The sequence below is a fragment of the Eschrichtius robustus genome, chromosome 19 (assembly GCF_028021215.1).
Source record: "Eschrichtius robustus isolate mEscRob2 chromosome 19, mEscRob2.pri, whole genome shotgun sequence".
Taxonomy (NCBI): domain Eukaryota; kingdom Metazoa; phylum Chordata; class Mammalia; order Artiodactyla; family Eschrichtiidae; genus Eschrichtius; species Eschrichtius robustus.
Window position 1 is genome coordinate 37,271,073 of NC_090842.1, and position 23,968 is coordinate 37,295,040.

General features: G+C 36.6%; 1 protein-coding gene across 1 annotated transcript in view; it reads left to right on the forward strand.

Annotated features, from left to right (window-relative positions):
* Nucleotides 1–23,968, forward strand: part of NETO2 (neuropilin and tolloid like 2) — a 69,130-nt gene that overhangs the window by 39,389 nt on the left and 5,773 nt on the right. The window contains exon 7 of the mRNA XM_068527574.1: nucleotides 5,322–5,550. Coding sequence (XP_068383675.1) covers nucleotides 5,322–5,550 — 229 coding nt within the window. The remainder of the gene's footprint in view (nucleotides 1–5,321; nucleotides 5,551–23,968) is intronic.

Sequence of the window (23,968 nt, forward strand, 5' to 3'; positions counted from 1 at the left end):
AACTGAGAATCTAATAACACTCCTGGTAGGAATGCAAAATAATATAGCCATTTTGGAAAACAGCTTGATGGTTTCTTATTAAGTTACCATGTGATTCAGCAGTCTCCTGGCTGGGTACCCAGGAGAAAGAAAAATATGTTTACACACAAAGAACATGGATGTGAATGTTCATGGTAGCTTTATCCGTAATGAACAAAAACTGGGAACAGTTTAAGTGTTCCTCAGTTGTTAATAAAGTTTGGTACATCTATGTAGTGAAATGTATTCAGGAATAAAAAGAGACGAACTATTGGTGATGCAGTAGCATGGAAGAATCTCAAATGCATTGTGCTAATCAAAGAATCCAGACTCAGAATACTGTGATTTTATTTGTATAAAATTTTTACTTAGGACTTCCCTGGTGGTCCAGTGGTTAAGAATCCGCCTGCCAATGCAGGGGACATGGGTTCGATCCCTGGTCCAGGAAGATCCCACATGCCACAGGGCAACTAAGCCCGTGTGCCACAACTACTGAGCCTGTGCTCTCTAGAGCCCATGAGCCGCAACTACTGAGCCCACGTGCCACAACTACTGAAGCCTGTGCACTCTGGGGTCCGCAACAAGAGAAGCCATCGCAATGAGAAGCCCACGCATCGCAACGAAGAGTAGCCCCTGCTCACCGCAACTAGAGAAAAGCCCATGTGCAGCCATGAAGACCCAGCACAGCCAAAAAAAAATTTTATTTATATGGGAAAGGTGGAACGACAGCAAAAGGTCATTGGTCACCAGGAAACAAGATTGAAGATGGATTTCGACTGCTGAGGAGCAGCAGGAGAGAATTTGGGGGGTGATGGAACTTCTTGATTATGGTGGCTGTCGCTTGACTTGCATTTGTCAGAGGATTTTATTATATATTACTTGAGACGTGACTGAATGTCTTGTTGTGACCAAGTGTCAGCAAGGATTGAGGAACTGAAATTCTCTTAACTTACTTTGGAAGAATAAATTGCTACAGCCACTTTGGAAAGTCATTTGGCATGCTCTGGTAAAGCTGAAATTTGTTATGTCCTACAATACAGCAACCCTGCTTCTAGATAAATACCCAGATACTCATCGTATGAGAGCATAACAAGAGTACAAGAATGTTTACAGCAGTATTTAATATTTTAAAAAGTGGAAGCAAGCTAAATGTCCAAAAGGAAAATGGATAGTGACTCATTTCTACAGTTGATCCAAGATTTTAAAATATACAAAAAAGTAAATAAAGTATACAAAAACTACTATATATTTTTACAGATACATAAATTTAAAAATCTAAAAATGTACATAGGAATTATAAAAATTATACTTAGGATGGGATGTGTAGGAAAGATAATGGGAACATAGAAGGCTTTAGCTGTACAGTTGACACTGGAACAACACGGGATAGGGCTACCAACCTGCTTGCAGTTGAAATTCTGAGTATAACTTTATAGTCAGCCCTCTGTATCTGAGGTTCCGCATCCTCAGATTTAACCAACTACAGACTGTGTAGTACTGTAGTATATATTTATTGAATAAAACCCATATAAGTGGGCTTGCACAGTTCAAACCCACGTTGTTCAAGGGTCAATTGTACACGGAATTGAACGGCACGGGTTCACTTATATAGAGATTTTTTCAATAAATATTACAGTACTACACAATCTGCAGTAGGTTGGATCTATAGATGCAGAAGCACAAATACAAAGGGCTGAATATGGGACTTGAGCATCTGCAGATTTTGGTATCCAGATCTGGTCCTTTCTAGGACCAGTTCCCCATGGATACTGAGGGATGAATGTACAGAGGTGGGGTTTTTTGACCATATATAATAGTTAAGTATTTAAATGCTTAAGTGAAATTAATACTTTAGATCTTGCTCTTTCTTGAAATACTTCGTGAAGAAATGATTCTATATTCATAAGTTTTTTAGGAGTGTGACCTAGAATGTTGAATAGTAGAGAATGTTACTTTTTATTAATAAAAGTAAGTCGATTTTTTAAAGTTAACATAAAAAATACTGTTCACAGTTGACATGGAAAGTGGATCAAGGGACTTCCCTGGTGGCGCAGTGGTTAAGAATCTGCTTGCCAGTGCAGGGGACACGGGTTCAAGCCCTGGTCTGGGAAGATCCCACATGCCATGGAGCAACTAAGCCCGTGTGCCACAACTACTGAGCCTGCGCTCTAGAGCCCACAAGCCACAACTACTGAGGCCGCATGCTCTAGGGCCCGTGAGCCACAACTGCTGAGCCTGCGTGCCATAATTACTGAAGTCCACACGCCTACAGCCTGTGCTCTGCAACAAGAGAAGCCACTGCAGTGAGAAGGCCTCGCACCACAACGAAGAGTAGCCCCCGTTCACTGCAACTAGAGAATGCCCATGTACCGCAACGAAGACCCAATGCAGCCAAAAATAAATTTATTTTGTAAAAAGTGGGTCAAATTTTTAAAATTGTGTTAAATAAGAAAGTAAGCAGATGCTTTTAAATACTTTAAAAGAAAAAATATGAAAGACCACCATAACCCTTGAGTACTCAAAATGGGGTAAACTAGTTAATGGGTGATGTTGAAGAAATATTCACTTATATATACCAATGAAGTCATTGGTGTTTGAGTATGTAAGTAGTGTTTTAGTCTATTTTTATCAGTGGCCTTTCCATAAAAATAACAGCTTTCTGAGGATTTCATTGCATTTCTTTTGGGGCCTTTGGAGGCTCTAATAAAAAGCGTTTTTTTCCCCACTGGAGTTATGAACCAGTTGAGAACATGGAGATTCAGACTAGCCCCTTTATTACACTAAAGGCTAGGGGAAACAGCTTAGTGAGAGAGTCAAACTAGACTTGCTAATTCCCTACCCACTAGGTCCACCTCCTACCTCAGTCTAGACTGGACCATCCCATCCAGGGAAAGTGCATCTGCAGAAGAGACCCACTTACCCAGGTCACTGTTTCTCGTACTCACTGGTCCAGGGAAAGAGGGAAGGAAAAAGGGACCAAATTGCCCCCCATCCAAGTGACTCTCTCCACTTCCCTGGGGAGGGTATAGGAGTGGGTAAGAGGCCAGGAGTATTTATGTTTAGTAAAAGATCTCATCTTCTGCAATCTAGGTGAGAGAAGAGTGGTTTGTGTCCCCCTCCACCCATTGCAACTTGTCAGCCTCATATTGTTAGAAATATTTTCTGAAGATCAGTTGAATTAAACTATTAACTTCAGTATTTAACTGTATTCACAATAGAAAAGAATGTCATTCTTGTCATATGACTTGCCTTAAAACCTTGACTTTTAAAAGTTATATATTTAAAGGGCATTTACTATGGCCTTATACAAGTACCATGTTTCTTCAGTTTAAAAAAAAAAAAAGTAAATACTTCAGACTTCTTGATTATTTTCCTGGTATTTAGCTCTACCAAACTAGGTTTTATAGTCACTAGTCACTTTTTCATTAATTGCTCTCAGCAAGAATTGTACTGGATAGAATTAGCATGTGATACGCTCATTAGAAGACGGTACAATCTAATGGAGAAGACAAATAATTACAGTAGTAGTGATACTGCTAGAGAACCATGGGCAGTATGTTTTGGTTATATGACTGATGAAGAAAGTATTGAAAACAAATGATATATTTTAAGCAAACATATTGCTTCTGTGTTAAAATATATTTGTGGAGGTTTTATGAAATTTTGAAATGGAAATCCATTACCGGTGATTTTCCACCAGTCTCTTGAAAGTGGCTAATTGGTCATTTCAAATAAGCCAAAGTTACTAGTCAAAACTTAACTCTGAGCTGTATTTTTGAGTTTTTGTTCTTAGTTTTATGTCATCAAGGTATTTTAGGGGGAAAAATATCTGACATTTTTGTTTTATGAAGCCCTTTACAATAAAGAATGGGTGTGGCATCATACTGCTACCTCAGAGATAGCAACCAGCAGGTGAATACCCACTAGATGTCTCCAATGGCAATCAAAGAAGTCTTTATTCTTCATTCACTAAAATATTATTTTAATTGTAGAGTCACCTGTGAACAGCTAGAGCCAAAAGGTGAACTGTGTATGAGAGAGTATGTGTGTGTGTGTGCCTGCACACATAGAAGGCATCCCAGGCGATGGGAAGAACATACACTTTAAGAGTCAGAGCAACCTAGGTTCAAGTCCTCGCCCTAAGTAACCTTGGGCAAGTTCCGTAATCCCTGTGAGCCTTAATTTCCTCCCAGCCCATAAAGAATAATACCTATTTCATTCTGTTCTTTTGGAGATTATACTCAAGGTCTTTCTAAGCCTACAATCTAACGGAACTCTTCAAATGAGAATGGGTCAGGCACATTTTAAGAATAACTTACTGCCAGGTAGCAAGCTGCCTATAAAATTTGAGGAAGGGGGATACTAAGCAAAATAGAAAACTATAATAGTGCTTATTTTGGAACTCCAGTTTAAATCATTCTGACTGAAAATGTAGAAATTGTTAATTTATGGAGTAAAATCTTAAAACCACTTAAATGTGCAACAGTGAGATAGTGGGTAAATAAATGACAAGACATCATGGGAATGATTACAGTTATGAAGAGTACAGATAAGTTTTGATGTGTTACAGCAAAAGCAGGATGTGTGTATCTTACAATTATACTTAGGTTTTGAAAATGTGAAGAGCGACTTCCCTGGTGGTGCAGTGGTTAAGAATCCACCTGCCAATGCAGGGGACATGGGTTCGATCCCTGATCTGGGAAGATCCCACATGCTGTGGAGCAACTAAGCCCGTGCATCACAACTACTGAAGCCCGCACGCCTAGAGCCCATGCTCTGCAACAAGAGAAGCCACCACAATGAGAAGCACGGGCCCTGCAACGAGAGTAGCCTGTGCACGCAGCAACGAAGACCCAACACAGCCAAAAATAAATAAATAAATAAAATAAATTTTTTTAAAAATGTGAAGAAAAACTGAAAAAAATTTATCATGATAATTGTTAGAGTAATAGAATTATGGTTCTTTTATTTTCCCAGTTTGTCAGTACCACGAGTTTGCTTTTATAACAAGGAAAATATGTAAGATAGTCATGCTTTTGTGGAGCAAAAAATTTCTTCTCTTTACAGACAAAACACAAACTTTAGGTTCCTTTAATGCTTGGTTTCATTATTAAGACAACCAGAGAAACAGACCATTAGTCTTAGTTCTTTTACCTACTTAGGCATCATCCTTTTAGCTACTGTTTTTCTGTCAGGTGTTATAACTCAATGCAGTCTTAACTTACACATTAATTGGATAATAGAACTAGAAAATTTAATGTACCTTTTTAAAAGCACTGTTTTTCTTTGTTTTAATGTTACAGATTTATTTGAGGTTCCTAGATTATCAAATGGAGCACTCAAATGAATGCAAGAGAAACTTCGTTGCAGTCTACGATGGGAGCAGTTCTATTGAAAATCTGAAGGCCAAGTTTTGCAGCACTGTGGCCAATGATGTAATGCTTAAAACAGGAGTTGGGGTGATACGGATGTGGGCTGATGAAGGTAGTCGGCTTAGCAGGTTCAGAATGCTCTTTACTTCCTTTGTGGAGCGTAAGTAAATAATTCCTATAGCATTGAGATCTTTTACTTAATCATTTATTCAGAATACAATTATGGAGCATTTCCTTTAGACAAGGACTGCTAGTCATAGAATGTAGAAGTAACTAGGTCTTAGTATGTATTCTTAAGGAACTGACTGTCATGTGTGAAGAAAGACATGGTAATGCCTAAGTTGAAACACTACCTATTATAAAGATACAAACGTATGATAGGGAGTGCAAAAAATAGAGACTTCTCTCCAGATTTTCAAAATTAAAAATAATTATCAGTAGTATGAATTCAGCTTGGTGAATAATTGTGAATCCACCAAACCATGTTCCCCAAAGATTTAGATTGACTGTTTTTTTTTTTAAAACTTTTAAAGTAATTTTAAGCTTATAGAAAGTTGTAAAAATAGTAGAGTTCTCCTGTGCCCTTCACTCAGATTCCCTTAATGTTAACGTCTTACAAAACCGTAGTAAAACTGAATATTAACACTGATGGAATATTATTAACCAGTATAGAGACCTTACTGAGAAATCAGTAGTTTTCCATTAATGTCCTTTTCTGATCCAGGATCCCACATTGCCTTTAATTGTCATGTCTCCTTTAGTCTCTTCCATTTGTGACACTTCCTCAGTCTTTAGTGACCTGGATGCATTTGAAGAGCACTGGCCAGCTACTTAGTAGAATGCCCATTGATTTAGGTTTGTCCGATGTTCTCTCATGGATTCAATTGAGGTTATGTATTTCTGTCAAGAATACCGTAGAAATCACATTCCACCTGTCTCAGTACATCATACCAGTGAGGTAGGGTACATAATGTGGTTTGCCTTACACTAACTTGGATGACTTCCTTAAGGTACTGTCTGCCACATTTCTCTGCTGTAAACAATAATTTTTCCTTTCTAATTAATAAGTTTCCTTGAGAGTATGCAAATATCCTTTTGCTCACTAATTTTAGCATCTGTTAATGATTTCTGCCCGTAATAGTTATTGCTGCACTATTTACCTAATGGTGGTTTTCTGTTTCCATCATTCCTTCTACACTTAATTATAATTCTGTGAAGAAGAGCTGTTCTTTTTCCTTCATTGATTTATTCAGTTATTTGTGTCAGTATGAGCTCATGAACATTTATTTTACTCTATTATTTTATATATAATATATATTTATGTTACTCTATAATAAAAGTTACTTTATTGCTCAGAGTCCCAGCTTTGGCCATTGGGAGCTCCTTCAGGTTGCCTCCTGTACCCTTTGGATAAGCCCATTATTTTTTTTAATCACTTCCTTACTTTCTGTTCCGCAGGCTGAACCAGGCTCAACTTGTGTTTTCCTTGCCCGAGCCTTAGAACCAACCATGTTTCCAAAAAGCCCTTTCCTTCTCTTCTAGTGAGAAATCTGGCTCTAATTATCCATGGTATATTTATTTGTTCAATCCTAGGATACACATAAAGTAATTTTAGGATTGCTAACCCATATCCCTGTTAGAAATTTCCTAACAGAGTTCACTATTTGTGTGCAGTTCTTTTTATCTTGAGCCATGCTGTCAAAATATGGTGTTTCATTTACTTACGTTAGTTGTCTTCCTCTCTCCTTTCCGTGTGGTTCATCTGTAGTACACTTAGGTTCATTTGTGACTGTTGTGACTGTTTATATTTTGTTTTGTGTCCCCCCGCCCTCATCATGGTTACTTTAAATTGTTTTTATTTTCGGAGTACCTAGAATATTGCCATTATTCAAAGAGAGCTCTACAAAAAGATACACTCAAATATTGTTCCTTTCTCACCTCTCCTGTGCCAGTCCCACCCCCCAATTCTCTGCACTCCATTCCTACCAACTCTCTGCTGGTAACTAATCACATTAGTCCCTGGTGTACCCATCATGCATTTCTTTTTACACAAAAAAGCTGATACATGCGTATTTTCTCATAGCTTCTTTTTTCTTACATGAGGAGAAGCATATTATACTCTTTGCACTTTGCTTCTTTCACTTAACAGTATGTCCTGGAAATCACTCCATATCAGTTCATAGAGATCATCTTTATTATTTACAACTCCATAGTTATTGGGTTGGCCAAAAAGTGCCTTTGCTTTTTAAGTAAAAATAAAAGACACATTTTTCATTTTCACCAAGAGCTTTATTGAACAACATATTCATCCTTTTGTTCCACTACCTTCTGCCATTTTTCAGGCAACTTCATAATTCCATCTTCCCAAAATTTTTTATCTTTTTGAGCAAAGAACTGTTCCTGGTGCCTTTTACAGTCTTCCAGGGAATTGAAAGTTTTTCTATTCGGAGAATTTTGTAAAGACCTAAATAAATGGAAATCCGAAGGTGCAATGTCTGATGAATGCGGTGGATGAATCAGAACTTCCCAGCCAGGCTGTAACAGTTTTTGCCTGGTCATCAAAGAAACACGCGGTCTTGGCGTTATCCTGATGGAAGATTATGCATTTTCTGTTGACTAATTCTGGATGCTTTTCGTCGAGTGCCGCTTTCATTTGGTCTAATTGGGAGCAGTGCTTGTTGGAATTAATCGTTTGGTTTTCTGGAAGGAGCTCATAATAGAGGACTCCCTTCCAATCCTACTGTATACACAACATCACCTTCTTTGGATGAAGACCAGCCTTTGCTGTGGTTGGTAGTGGTTCATTTCGCTTGCCCCACAGTCTCTTCTGTTCCACATTATTGTACAGTATCCACTTTTCATCGCTCATCACAATTTGTTTTAAAAACGGAACGTTTTCATTACGTTCAAGTACAGAATCACATGCGGAAATACAGTCAAGAAGGTTTTTTTCGCTTAGCTTATGTGGAACCCAAATGTCAAAGCGATTAACATGACCAGGCTGGTGCAAATGATTTTCAGTGCTTGATTTGGAATATTTTGAGTGTGTTGGCTATCTCCCGCATTGTATAACATTGATTGTTCTCAATTAATCTCTCAATTTGGTCACTGCAACTGGTCTACCGACTGTGGCGCATCGTCCAGCGAGAAATCTCCAGGACAAAACTTCACTGCTTTTGACATGTTCGATCAGTCACAGCACCTTCTCCATACACTGGCACAAATCTTTTTTTTGCATTTCAGTTGTGTTTTTACCTTTCCTGAAATAATAAAGCATAATATGCCGAAAATGTTGCTTTTTTTCTTTCATCTTCAATATTAAAATGGCTACACAAAAATTCACCAATTTTGTTAAGTCTTTTTTTAAATGCACACTGATATGACAGCTGTCACAGTCTAACAAAACTGTTTCAAATGAAGTTAAAGACAACTAAGTGCTACTAGAGCCATCTTACAGAAAAAAATGAACCTTTTTGCCAACCCAGTAGTACATTGTGTGTACATACTTTATTCAGTCGTTCAGTTTATGGGCATATGGGTTATTTACAGTATTTTGCAATTACAAGCATACTGTTAACAATGAATACTGTTATGCACATGTATTTTCATATTCTTGGAGGTATATCCTCTGGATAGATTCCTAGAAGTGGGATTACTGATGTAAAAGGATGTAAATCTTTCATAGTTTGCCAAATACCCTTCCAGAACGGTTGTATATTTTTTAAAATTATGATAAAATGCACGCTCAGCCATTTTTAAGTGTACAATTCAGTGGCACTAAGTACATTCACAACATCGTACAACCATCACCACTATCCATTTCTGGAACTTATGTAACATCCCAAATTGAAACTCCATACCCATTAAATAATAATTCCCATGCCCCTATTCCCCCAACCCCAGGTAACCTCTATTCTGCTTTCTATCTCCATGAATTTCCCTGTTCTAGGTACCTCATATAAATGGAATATTTGTCCTTTTGTATCTGACTTATTTTACTTAGCATAACGTTTCTAAGAATTTCAATCCTTTTTAAGGCTGAATAATATTCCATATGCGTATAATACCACATTTTTGTTTATCCTTTCATCTGTTGATGAACAATTGAGTTGTTTCTACTTTTAGGCTATTATGAATAAAGCTGCTATGAACATTAGTATACAGTTATCTCTTTGAGTCTGTGCTTTCAGTTCTTTGCAGTATATACTATGCCTAGAAGTAGAATTGCTAGATCATATGGATATTCTATATTTAAATTTTTAAGGACCACCGACTGTTTTCACAGCTGTGCCATTTTACATTCCCTCCAGCAATGCAGCAGGGTTGGTCCCCATCCTCACCAAAACTTCTTGTATTTTGTTTTTTTGTTAATAGCCATCCTAATGGCTATAAAGTGTGATTTTTTTTATCATTGTGATTCCGATTTGTGTTTCCCTAATGATGAGTGATGTTGAGCATCTTTTCACGCTTCTTGGACATTTGTATACCTTCTTTGGTGAAATGTCTAAAGGCATACCTCATTTTGCACTTCACTTAATTGCACTTCACAGATACTGCGTTATCTACACGTTGAAGGTTTGTGGCTACCCTGCGTTGAGCAAGTCTATCAACGCCATTTTTTCAACAGCATTTTCTCACTTCATGTTTCTGTGTTAACATTTAGTAATTCTCATAACATTACAAACTTTTAGTTTTTCTAAACTAAATTCTCATAACATTACATTCTAAATTCTCATAACATTACAAACTTTTTCATTATTATGTTTATTATGGTGATCTGTGATCAATGATCTTTGATGTTACTGTTGCAAAAAGATTATGACTTGCTAAAGGCTCAGATGGTGGTTAGCATTTTTTAGCAATAAAATATTTCTGATTAAGGTATGTACATTGTTTTCTTAGACATGATGCTATTACATACTTAATATAATACAGCATAGTGTAAAAATAACTTTTATATGCAGTGGGAAACCAAAAACTTTATATAACTTGCTTTATTGCAATATTTGCTTTATTGTGGTGGTCTGGAAGTGTGGTATGCCTGTATTTGGTGCTTTACTCAGTTTTTGACTTGGTTGTTGGTTTTTTGTTAAGTTGTAGAAGCTCTTTATCTATTCTGAATATTAATCTCTCATCAGATACATGATTAGCAAGTATTTTTTCACATTCTTTGCATTATCTTTTCACTCTCTTGATTGTGTACTTTGAGATACAAAAGTTTGATGTAGTTCAATTTGTCTGTTTTTTCTTTTTTTTGTCTGTGCTTTGGGTGTCATAATCCAGAAATCATTGCCAAAGACAGCGTTACAAAGCTTTTCCTCTATGTTTTTTAATTTGGTAACAAGTTTTTTTATTGATTTATAACATATGTTTCATGTGTACAGTGTTATATTTTGATTTCTGTATACCCTACAGCATGCTCACCACCAAAGTTTAGTTTCCGTCTGTCACCATACAGTTGACCCCCTTTACCCATTTGCCCTCCCCACCCCCCATAACTACTACTCTGTTCTCTGTATCTGTGGTTTTGGTTTGGTTTGGTTTGATCTGTTCTTTGTTTGTTTGTTTGTTTCTTTGTTTATAATCCACATATGAGTGAAATCATATGGTATTTGTCTTTCTTCATCTGACTTATTTCACTTAGCGTAATACCCTCAAGATCTATCCATGTTGTTGCAAATGGTAAGATTTCATCTTTTCTTATGGTTGAGTAGTATTCAATTGAATATATACATATATATATATATATATATATATATATATATATATATATATATATATATATATATATATATATGCCACATCTTCTTTATCCATTCATCCATCAGTAGGGCTTTGGTTCTTTCCATATCTTGGCTATTGTAAATAATGACTTGATGAACACAGGTGCATAAATCTTTTCAAATTAGTCTTATTCTTTGGATAAATACCCAGAAGTGGGATAGCTGGATCATATGGTAGTTCTGGTTCTTAATTTTTTGACAAATCTCTGTACTATTTTCCATAATGGCTGTAACAATTCACATTTCTTTCAACACTGTATGAGGGTTCCCTTTTCTTCACATCCTCTCTAACATTTATTATCTCTTGTCTTTTTGATAATAGCCATTCTGATTGGTGTGAGGTGATATCTCATTGTTGTTTTGATTTGCATTTCCCTAATAATTAGTAATGTTGAGCATTTTTTCGTGTGCCTGTTGGCCATTTGTATATCTTCTTTGGGAAAATGTCTGTTTAATTCCTCTGCCCATTTTTTAAATCCAGTTGTTTGTTTTTTGTTGTTGAGTTGTATGAGTTATTTCTATTATTTTGGATATTAACCCCTTCTTGGATATATGATTTGCAAATATCTTCTATTCAGTAGGTTGTATTTTCATGTTGTTAATGGTTTTCTCTCCTGTACAAAAGCTTTTTAGTTTGATTTAGTCTCACTTTATATTTTTGCTTTTATTTCCCTTGCCTGAGGAGACATATCCAGAAAAACGTTGCTAAGACCAAGATCAAAGAGTGTACTGCTTATTTTCGTCAAGGAGTTTTATGGTTTCAGGTCTTACATTCAAGTATTTAATCCAGTTGAAGTTGATTTGTGTGTGTGGTGTGAGTTAGTGGTCTAGTTTCATTCTTTTGCATGTAGCGGTCCAGTTTTCCTGGTGCCATTTATTGAAGAGACTATTCTTTCTCCATTGTGTGTTCTTTGCTTCTTTGTTATAAATTACTTGTTCATATATGTGTGGGTTTATTTCTGTGCTCTCAGTTCTGTTCCATTAATCTCTGTGTCTGTTTTCTACAAATAACATGCTATTTTGAATACTGTAGCTTTGTAATATAATTTGAAATCAGGGAGTGTGATACCTCCAGCTTTGTTCTTTTTTCTCAGCATAGCTTTGACTATTTGGGGTCTTCTGTGTTTCCATATAAATTTTAGAATTTTTTGTTCTGTTTCTGTGAAAATGTCCTTGGGACATTTGATAGGGATTGCGTTGAATCTGTAGTTCACTTTATGTAATATGGACATTTTTAACAATATTAATTCTTCCAGTCCATGAGCACAGAATATATTTCCATTAATTTGTGTCTTCAGTTTCTTTCAACAAGTCTTATGGTTTTCAGTGTAGAGGTCTTACACCTCCTGAGTTAAGTTTACGCTTAAGTGTTATATTCTTTTTGTTGTGATTGTAAATGGGATTCTTTTCTTAACTGCTCTTTCTGTTAGTTTGTTATTAGTGTATAGAAATGCACCAGATTGTTGAATATTAATTTTATACCCTGCAACTTTACTATATTCATTTATTATTTCCAAAAGTTTTTTGGTGAATTTTTAAAAAAATATTTATTTATTTATTTGGTTGCACTGGGTCTTAGTTGTGGCTTGCCGGCTCCTTAGTTGCAGCATGCATGTGGGATCTAGTTCCCTGACCAGGGATCGAACCCAGGCCCCATGCTTGGGAGCGCAGAGTCTTAACCCCTGTGCCACCAGGGAAGTCCCTGAATTTTATTTATTTATTTTTATTTATTTATTTGGCTGCATTGGGTCTTCGTTGCTGTATGCGGGCTTTCTCTAGTTGCGGCGGGCGGGGACTACTCTTCGTTGAGGTGCGTGGACTTATTGCGGTCGCTTCCCTTGTTGCAGAGCGTGGACTCTAGGCACGCAGGCTTCAGTAGTTGCAGCATGCGAGCTCAGTAGTTGTGGCACACGGGCCCTAGAGCGTGCGGGCTTCAGTAGTTGTGGCGTGCGGGCTCTAGGGCATGCGGGCTTCAGTAGTTGTGGCGCACAGGCTCAGTAGTTGTGACTTACGGGCTCTAGAGTGCACGGGCCTCAGTAGTTGCAGTGCCTGGGCTCTAGGGCACGCGGGTTTCAGTAGTTGTGGTGCGTGGGTTCAGTAGTTGTGGCTCATGGGCTCTAGAGTGCAGGCTCAGTAGTTGTGGTGCACAGGCTTAGTTGCTCCATGGCATGTGGGATCTTCCCAGACCAGGGCTCGAACCCATGTCCCCTGCATTGGCAGGTGGATTCTTAACCACTGTGCCACCAGGGAAGTCCCTGGTGAATTTTTTAGAGTATTCTATATATAAAATCATGTCATCCACAAATAGTTACAGTTTTACCTCTTCTTTTCCAATACGGATACCTTTTATTTCTTGACTAATTGCTCTGGCTAAGACTTCCAATACTATGTTGAATAAGAGTAGCGAGATTGGGCATCCTTGCCTTGTTCCTGATATTAGAGGAATAGCTTTAGGTTTTCATCGTTGAGTATGATGCTAGATGTGCATTTGTCATATATAGCCTTTATTATGTTTTTGGTACATTCCTTCTATACCTATTTTATTGAGAGTTTTTTGTCATAAATGGGTATTAAATCTTGTCAGATGCTTCTTCATCTATTGAGATAATCATATGGTTTTTATCCTTCAGTTTGTTCATGAGGTGTATCACATTGATTAATTTATGGATGTTGAACCACCCTTGCATCCCTAGGGTAAATCCCACTTGATCATGGTATATGATCCTTTTAATATATGGTTTGCTGATATTTTATTGAGTATTTTTGCATCTGTGTTCATCAGAGATGAACCTATAATTTTTTTGTGGTGTCCTTGCCTGATTTTGATATCAGGATAATGCTGGCCTAGTAGAATGAGTAGGAAGTATTCCCTCTTCTTTAATTTGTTAGAAGAGATTGAGAGATAGGTATTAAATCTTTGAATGATTGGTAGAATTCACATTGTAAAGCCGTCTGGTCCTGGACTTCTGTTTTGGGGGGAGTTTTTGTTTACTGTTTCAACCACTTCACTAGAGATGAGTCTATTAAAATTTTCTGTTTCTTTATGGTTCAGTCTTGGAAGGTTGGATATTCTAAGAATTTGTCCATTTCTTCTAGGTTGTCCAATTTGTTGTCATACAGCTATTCATAATATTCTCTTACAATCCTTTATATTTCTGTGGTATCCTTGTTATTTCTTCTTTTATCAGAGCCTTCTCTCTTTTTTTCGTGGTCTAGCAAACAGTTTGTCAATTTTATCTTTTCAAAGGACAAGCTCTTAGTTTCATTGATCTTTTCTATTGTCTTTTTGGTCTCTGTTTCACTTATTTCTGCTTTGATCTTCATTAGTTCTTTCCTTCTACTGACTTTGGGCTTCGGTCATTCTTCTTTTTCTGGTTCCTTTAGATGTAAGTTTAGATTTATTTGAGATTTTTCATGTTTCTCAGGGTAGGCCTGTATCACTATAACCTTCCCTCTTAGTATTGCTTTTGCTGCATCCCTATAGATTTGGTATGTCATATTTTCATTTTCATTTATCTTCAGGTATTTTTAAATTTTTCCTTTGATTTTTTTGTTGATCTAATTCTTGTTCATTAGCATTTGTTTAGTCTTCACAAATTTGTGATTTTTCCACTTTCTTCTTGTAGTTGATATCTGATTTCATAGTGTTGTGCTCAGAAAAGATACTTGATATGATTTCATTCTTAAATTTGCTGAGATTTGTTTGTGTCCCAACATATGGTCTATCCTTGAGAATATTTCATGTGCACTTGAGAAGAATGCATTTGGATAGAATGTTTTGTACAAATCTATCAAGTCCTTCTGGTCTCACTTTTCATTTAAGTGTACTTTTCCTTGTTGACTTTTTGTCTGGATGACCTATCCTTTGATGTATGTGCGGTGTTAAAATCCCCTATTATGGTGTTGCTGTCAATTTCTCCCTTTAGGTCTGTTAATAATTGCTTTATATAATTTGGTGCTCCTATGTTAGCATATATATGAATAACTTACATCTTCTTGATGAATTGTCCCCTTTATCATTACATAATGTCCATCTTTGTCTCTTATTACCTTTTTTGACTTGAAGTCTGTTTTATCTGATATGAGTATGGCGACACCTGATTTCCATGGCTGTCATTTCCTTAGAATATCATCTTCTATCCCTTCACTTTGAGCCTATGTTTGTCTTTAAAGCTGAGTGAGTCTCCTGGAGGCAGCATATAGTTGGGTCTTGCTTTTTAATTTGTCCAGCCACTCTGTGCCTTTTGATTGGTGAATTCAGTCCATTTACATTTAGGGTGATTATTGATAAATGAGGACATAGTACTGCCATTTTATTTTTTGTTTTCTGATTGGTCTATATCTCCATTGTGGTTTTTTTCCTTGTGTTTCTGTCTGCCATTTTAGTTTGGTGATTTTCTAGTATGTTTTCTCAGTTTCCTCTGTTTTTATGTTTTGTTGTTCCCATAAGGTTTGTATAAAACATCTCATAGTTAAAATACTCTTTTTTTCTGTTGATAACATCTTGTTTTCATTTGCCTATATGAGTCCTGACCTTTTCCTTCTCCCCTTTTGTGTTTTAGATGTCCCAGTGATTCAATTATTTCTTTTTATGTTGTGAGTTTGTTACCAAATTGAAGTAGCTATAGTTATTTTTACAATTTTTTTTCCTTTAAGCCTTATGCTATGATCAAGTGTTTAACCTATTCTGATATAGAGTTGCAATTTTCTGATTCTATCTATCACCTTACTCAAAGTTTTGTATACTTTTGCCTTTTCATTTCAGGTAGAAGAGCTCCTTTCAACATTTTTGTAAAGCAGGTCTAGTGTTGATCAACTCTCTTAGGTTTTGTTTGTCTGGGGAAAAGCCTATATTTCTTCTTCACATCTGAATGATAATTTTGCTGGAAAGAGTATTCTTTTTTTTATTTTTTTTTAAATTTTTATTTATTTATTTATTTATTTTTTATTTATGGCTGTGTTGGGTCTTCGTTTCTGTGCGAGGGCTTTCTCTAGTTGTGGCAAGTGGGGGCCACTCTTCATTGCTGTGCGCGGGCCTCTCACTATCGCGGCCTCTCTTGTTGCGGAGCACAGGCTCCAGGCGCGCAGGCTCAGTAGTTGTGGCTCACGGGCCCAGCTGCTCCGCGGCATGTGGGATCTTCCCAGACCAGGGCTCGAACCCGTGTCCCCTGCATTAGCAGGCAGATTCTCAACCACTGTGCCACCAGGGAAGCCCAAGAGTATTCTTGACTGACAGTTTTTGTCTTTCAATATTTTGAGTGGGTCATAACACCCTCCTGGCCTGTAGAGTTTCTACTGAGAAATCTGCTGATAGCTTGCTTAATGGGGGTTCCTTTGTAGGTTACCATCTTTTTTTCCCCTTGGCTGCCTTTAAAATTCTTTCTTTGTCATTGAGTTTCAACAGTTTTAATATAATGTATCTTGGAGAAGATCTTTCTGTATTGAGGTAATTAGATGTTCTCTTAGCTTCATGGACTTGTATGTACAGTTCCTTCCCCAGGTTTGGGAAGTTCTCAGCTATTATTTCTTTAAATAAACTCTCTGACCCCTTCTCCCTCTCTTCTCCTTCTGGGATACCCATTATCTTAACGTTGCCCTTCCTAATAGAGTTAGATAGTTCTCATAGAATTTCCTCATTTTTTGGTCTTAATTCTCTCCTTTTCTACCTGTTTCATTTCTAGATTTCTATCTTCGAGCTTCCATATGGTCTGCTCTCTTTCCAGTGCTTTCTTCATCTGATTTATTAAGTTCTTCAGTTCCAGAATTTCTATTTGGTTTTTTTAGAGTTTCAGTCACTTTGATACAGTATTACCTCTGTTCATTAAGTTTATTCCTGAGTACCTTGAGCTGCCTTTCTGAGTTTTCTTGTAGCTGGTTGAGTTTCTTTGCGACGGCTAATTTGGATCCTCTGTCAGATCACATTATTTTGATACTTTAAGTTTGGTTTCTGGAGGACTTTCATTTTCTTTTTGTGATACGGTGTTACCGTGATTCCTCATTGTGCTTGATGAGTTGTTCCTCTGATCGCACATTTGAAGTAGCAAAGCTTTTTCCCCCCCCTACTTGATTCTTTGTTTTTTTTAAAATATTTATTTATTTAGGCTGCACCGGGTCTTAGTTGCAGCATGCAGGACCCTCGTTGCTGCATGCGGGATCTTTTAGTTGCGGCATGCAGGCTTTCTTGTGGGCTTCTTAGTTGAAGCATGTGGACTCCAAGTTGCAGCGTGCACGCAGGATCCAACTCCCTGACCAGGGATCAAACCCGGGCCTCCTACATTGGGAGCATGGAGCCTTACCCACTGGACCCCGCCCCCCCCCCCACCACCACCACCACCACTTGATTCTAAGGATTCAACAGGTTAGTAATTTGAGGCCTTTCTTTAGTTTTCCAGTAGGTGGCACTATAGCACGAGTTTTTGGTTTCTCTTATTGGAGCTGCCTCTGGTTATATAACATTTGAGGATCGGCACTTTGTTCGTTGTCATCTTCTTTATTGTCATTGCTTGTGCCTCCAGGGTTGTTGGTGCCTTGCTGCTGTTGTCATTGCCACCTGGGGCACTGGGATTGCAGGCACCTCCGCCACGTCCAGGGTCTACTGAGTTGCAGGCTCTGCTACCGTGGGAGTAGGGGGAGGGGAAGAGGGTAGCTGGGGTTGCAGGTCCCGGTAACGTTGGTTCCCTGTGGCTGCAGGTGCCACTGCAGCCAGGAAGCTGGTGTTGTATGGCTACCTCCCCTGCTGCTACCAGATTCTCTGGGGTTGCAGGCTCAGCCATAGAAGCAAAGTGGCAGAGATCACAGGCAGTGACTCTGCTGTTCCCTGAGTGCTGCCTCCTATTTGTGTTCCAGTCCACCCACCTTTAGATATACAGATGTCTGCAATTCTCCAGCATCCTGGTCTGTTGGGCAGAGTTGAGTTATGGATGTTTTACTGGTTGTAGACTGAAAGGGAGAGACAAAGGTAGCACTTGGCACCATCATCTTGCTGACATAACTCCTTTTCTGTTTTCTTTTAAAAGCTTTATAGTTTTCACTCTTACATTTAAGACTTTGATCCATTTCACGTTAATTTTTTAATATGGTATAAGATAAGGGCCCAGCTTCATTCTTTTGCATGTGAATATACAGTTTTCCCAGGACCATTTCTTGAAAAGACTGTTATTTCCCCTTTTAATAGTCTTGTTATCCTCGTCAAAAATCAATTGACTGTATATATGTGAGGGTTTATTTGAGGGACTCTTTACTCTATTCCACTGGTCTATTTGTCTATTCTAATGCCAGTACCACCTGTTTTGATTACTGTAGCTTTGTAGTAAGTTTTGAAATTAGGAAGAGTCTTCCAACTTTGTTCTTCTTTTTCAAGATTGTTTTGACTATTCAGGGTCCCTTGAGATTCCATGAATCTTAGAATAAGTTTTTCTATTCTGCAAAAAATACTTTTGGAATTTTGATGGGAATCACAATGAATCTGTGGATTGCTTTGAGTAGTACTGTTGTCTTAACAATATTAAGTCTTCAATCCATGAACCCAGGATGTCTTCCCATTTATTTGTCTTCTTTAATTTCTTTTAGCAACATTTTGTACTTTTCATTGTACATCTTATATCTCCCTGCTTAGATTTATTCCAAAGAATTTTCTTCTTTTCAATGTGTTGTAAATGTTCCATTTGTTCCTTGTTAGTGTGTAGAGAGGTAACTAATTTTTATTGATTTTGTACCCTACAACTTTGCTAAATTAGTTTATGTGCTCTGAATCTCTCTGTGTGTGTGTGTGTGTGTGTGTGTGTGTGTGTGTGTGTGGTCTTTTAGGGTTTTCTACTTGTAAGATCATATTATCTGCAAATGGAGATAACTTCATCATTTCCCTTCCAATTTGGATGCTTTTTATTTCCTTTTCTTGCCTAATTGTTCTGGCTAGCACTTCTAGTACACTATATTGAATAGAAGTGAAAGTGGACATTTTTGTCTTGTTCCTAATCTTAGGGAGAAAGCTTTCAACCTTTCACCATTGAGTATGATACTAGCTGTAGGGTTTTCATATATAGCCTTTATCATCTTGAAGAAGTGTTCTTCTATTCCTACTTTATTGAGTGTTTTTATCATGAAATGGTGTTCAGTTTTGTCAAATGCTTTTTCTGATTCACTTGAGATGATCATGTGGATTTTTCCCCTTCATTCTGTTATTGCGGTGTATTACATTGATTGATTTTTGTATGTTGAACCATCATTATGTCCCAGTTGGTTATCATATTAAAATGTTGCTGAATTCAGTGCCAGTATTTTGTTGAGTATTTCTGCATTGGTATTCATAAGGGATATTGGTCTATAGTTTTATTTTCTTCTAGTATCTTTGTCTGGCTTTGATATCAGAGTAATGCTGGCCAATAAGTGAGTAAGAAGTGATCTCTCCTCTTCAACTTTTTGGAAGAGTTTGAGGATTGGTGTTAATTTTTCTTATGTGTTTGGTAGAATTCACCAGAGAAGCCATCTGGTCCAGGGCTTTTCTTTGTTGAAAGGTTTTTGATTACTGATTCAGTCTCCTTGCTAGTTAGAGATCTATTGAGACTTTTTTCTTTTTGTTCAGTTTTGGTAGTTTTTGTGTTTCTAGGAATTTGTTTCATCTAGGTTAGCCTTTTTTTTGGTATACAAATTGTTCTTAGTATTCTTTTCTAATCCTTTGTATATGTGTAAAATGTACACTAATGTCCCAACTTACATTTCTGATTTTAGTAATTTGAGTCTTTTTAATCTCTTTTTCTCTTTTTTGTAGTCATTGTATCTAAAAGTCTGCCTATTTTGTTGATCTTTTCAAAGAACCAAGTTTGGTGGTTTTTATTTTCTGTAGTTTCTTTTTTCCTCTGTTTTATTTATCTCTGCTCTAATCTTTATTATTTTAATGCTTCTGACAAAGGCATGGAACTTTTAGTTTAGTTTGCTCTTCTTTTTCTAGTTCTTTAAGTTATTGATTTGAGATCTTTCTCCCTTTTTTGTCTCCTTTTTTTAATGTAGGCATTTATAGCTATAAATTTCCTTCTTAGCACTGCTTTCACTGCTTCCTGTAAGTTTTGGTATGTTGTGTTTTCATTTTCATTTGTCTCAAGGTGTTTTCTAATTTCCCTTGTGATATATTCTTTGACCCATTGGTTGGTTAAGAGTGTGTAGTTTATTTTCCACATATTTGTGAATTTTCCAGTTTTCCTTCTGTTACTGATTTCTAGTTTCATTTCATTTTGATTGGAAAAGATATTTTGTATTATGTCCATCTTCTAAAATTAAGATTTTTTTTTTTTTTCTGGCCTAACATATGGTCTGTCCTGGAGAATGTTCGATGCACACTTGAGAAAAATATATTCTGTTGTTGTTGGGTGGGGTTTTCTATACATGTCTGTTAGGTCCAATTGGTTTATAGTATTGTTCAAGTCCTTTATTTCCTTACTGGTCTTTTTTTTTTTTTGCCATCCTGCTCGGCTTGTGGGATCTTAGTTCCCCGACCAGGGATTGAACCCAGGCCCTTGGTAGTGAGAGTGTGGAGTCCTAACCACCAGACCACCAGGGAATTCCCTCCTTATTGATCTTCTATGTGGTTTTATTCATTATTGAAAGTGGAGTATTGATGTCTCCAACTGTTATCATAGAACTGTCTAATTTTCCCTTAAATTCTAACAATGTTTGCTTATATTTTGGGGCTCTGATTTTTGGTCCATATACATTTATAATTATTATATCTTGGTGAATTGACCCTTTTATCAATGTACAGTGTCCTCTGTCACTTGTAACAGTTTTGACTTAAAGTCTGTTTTTGTCTGATATAGGCATACCTTGTTTTATTGCACTGCACTTTATTGCGCTTTATAGGTACTGCATTTTTCACAAATCGAAGGTTTGTGGCAACCCTGAGTTGAACAAGTCTATTGGCACCATTTTTCTAACATTTGCTCACTTTGTTTCTCTCTGTCGCGTTTTGATAATTCTCACAATATTTCAAACATTTTCATTATTATTACATTTGTTATGGTCATCAGTGATCTTTGATGTTACTATTGCAAAAAGACTTGCTCAGATGGTGGTTAGCATTTTTTAGCAATAAAGTGTTTTTTAATTAAGGTATGTACATTGTGTTCTTTAGATATAATGCTACTTGCGTACTTAACAGACTACAGTAAAATATAAATGTAACTTTTATATGTACTGGGAAACCAAAAAATTCATTTGAGTACTTCAATACCTGCTTCATTGTAGTAGCCTTTAGCCAAACCAGCAATATCTCCAACATGTGCCTGTATTTGTATCACCAGGCCAGCTCTCTTTTGGTAACTATATGTATGGAATATCTTTCTCCATCCTTTTACTTTCCACTTAATTATGTCTCTGGATCTAAAGTGAATCTCTTATAGAATATCATATAGTTGGATCTTGGTTTTTTTAATCTTTTCTGCTAATCTCTGCCTTTTGAATGGAGAGTTTAATCCATTTACATTTAAAGTAATTACTAATAAGGAAGGACTTCCGCGATTTTGCTGTTTGATTTCTATATGTCTTAACAGCTTTGTTATCCCTTATTTCCTTCATCACAGCCTTCTTTTGTACTTGGTTGATTTTTGTAGTGACACATTTAGATTTCCTTCTGTGCATATCCTTTAGACATCTTCCTTGTAGTTACAATGGGGATTTTGTCTTTTTCTGATTGCCTAAGTCTTTAAAGGTATCTTTACTGTTTTATGAGCATGTGGGAACTTTTTCATATTAAAGGATGTTGTAGCTCATGTGTAGATACACTGACCCAGCTTATAAATGGAGAAACTTTGAGAACAGATTTTAGAATTCTTCCCTTAAACTCTTGGTAATTCAAGTGAACAAATCCTCACAAGGCAAAATGGTTTGCTGCTTTTGTGTCTCCTATAAAAGTACAAGTGACTTGTCAGTATTTCCTAATAATTATTTTGTTGATTTTGCTTATTGTAAGTGCAGATCATATTGCATTAGCTTGACAAAAAACTGCTTTTACACCATCATGTTTTTGACTTGGTTTTGAATGGCCCTTAACTTTAATCTACATTTGGGCAGAGCTGATTAGCCTGTTTAATGGGTTCCTTTCCTCACAGTCATCTCCTATATGAAGAAAACTACCATTTAAAGACTCACCCAGACTTCCTGGATACACTTGCATGTGTATGTTCTCATCACATATATTTTAAAAAATAAGTGGTATATATTATCTATTGTCCTCATGAGACAAATGTTTTAGCTTTTATGTCCTGACTGATGAGTATGGTATAATGGTAAGCTATATGATTTTTGCAAATCCAAAGTTAGTAAATATTTCAGTATAACAGTAAGATATTATCAGATATTTTTCTTGAGAAATTTGGGAATTACTAATTTTACCCTTTACTTATAATTTCGAAGTATTATATTATTATTCCTTGGATTCTATATTAAAATCATTATTGTATGTGACCATATACAGTCTTTATTGTAGCTGAACTCTTCTATTTTTAATTTTAAAGATCTTTTTGAATTACCAGATGGTCAGTTGGGTTATGAAGTTAATTTTAGCCAACCAGTCTTCCTACCTGCCTTCCATTCATTTATTTAACTTTTACAATATGAAGTGTTTGCTATGAAGATACAAAAATGGATGATACAGTCCCTGTCCTAAAGGATCTTACAGTCACTTGAGGTGACATATATGCAAATGAAGTAAATACAGGATTGACGATGACAAAGACCATTTAAGACAGAAAACAAAGTGCTTTCTTATTAAATATCAAAGTTACTTCTAGTGGGCAGCATTGTTTATGAAGCAAGTAGTCCTTGAAGGAAGGTCCTTTGGGTTTATCCTTGAGGGTAGGTAGATTTTAGAAGGTAGAAATGTTAATTGAGGTTATTATTCCAACAGAGGTACTATAATAAAAAAGGTATAGAATCAGAGCTAATTTGGCCCACAAGAAGTAGTGGAAAGGAGAACAGAGAGAAATGAACCAGGAAAGGTAGATTAAAGCTAGAACTTGAAGACCTTTAAACTAAAGGCTTTATTTAGACAGGCACTGGGGAGTTTTGAAGCATGTTATATATACTACAAAAAGATATAATCAGAGCTGTACTTTTATTGGGGCATGGAGGCTACTTAGGAGGTTACTTCCATGATTGAGGTGGGAAACCAGGAAGGTCTGAACCAAATAAGTGACAGTGAGGAGAAAGAAGAGTTGTGGAGACAGACTCCACAAGGATGCAAAGTGACAGAGTCACTTTTTGGGGCCTGACTGACTTGGAAAATGAAAACTGAATGGATAAAAGGAGAAAGTGTTGAGTTATTTGGGGTGTCGTGAATTCCTCAAGCATTGGGAAATGTCAAGAGTTCAGCAGTGGTATTTGCCACAAGTAGACTATGCTGTTGCTTTTTATCGATCTATAGATATAACCTCAGTTTGTTTCTAAAAACTGTTTTATTTTGAAAACTTTTCAAACTTGAAAAATAAAAAACAACCCTACAAAGGCTGTTTCACTGTTTCAAATAATTCAAATCAGCGCTTGATACAAAGATGCAGTTAGCAAGAAAGCCTTTTAGCCTTCTTACTTTTTCCTCAGTACATTTACTCCCAACATCTGTACCTATGCTGTCCAGTACAGGGTCCATCAGCCACATGTAGCTGGTGAGCACTTACAGTGCAGCCAGTCTACATTAAAATTGCTATAATTACAAAAATAGATCCCAGATTTCAAAGACTTGGTATGAAATAAAGAATGTAAAATATCTCATTAATAATGTTTTATATTGATTACATGTTAAAATGATAA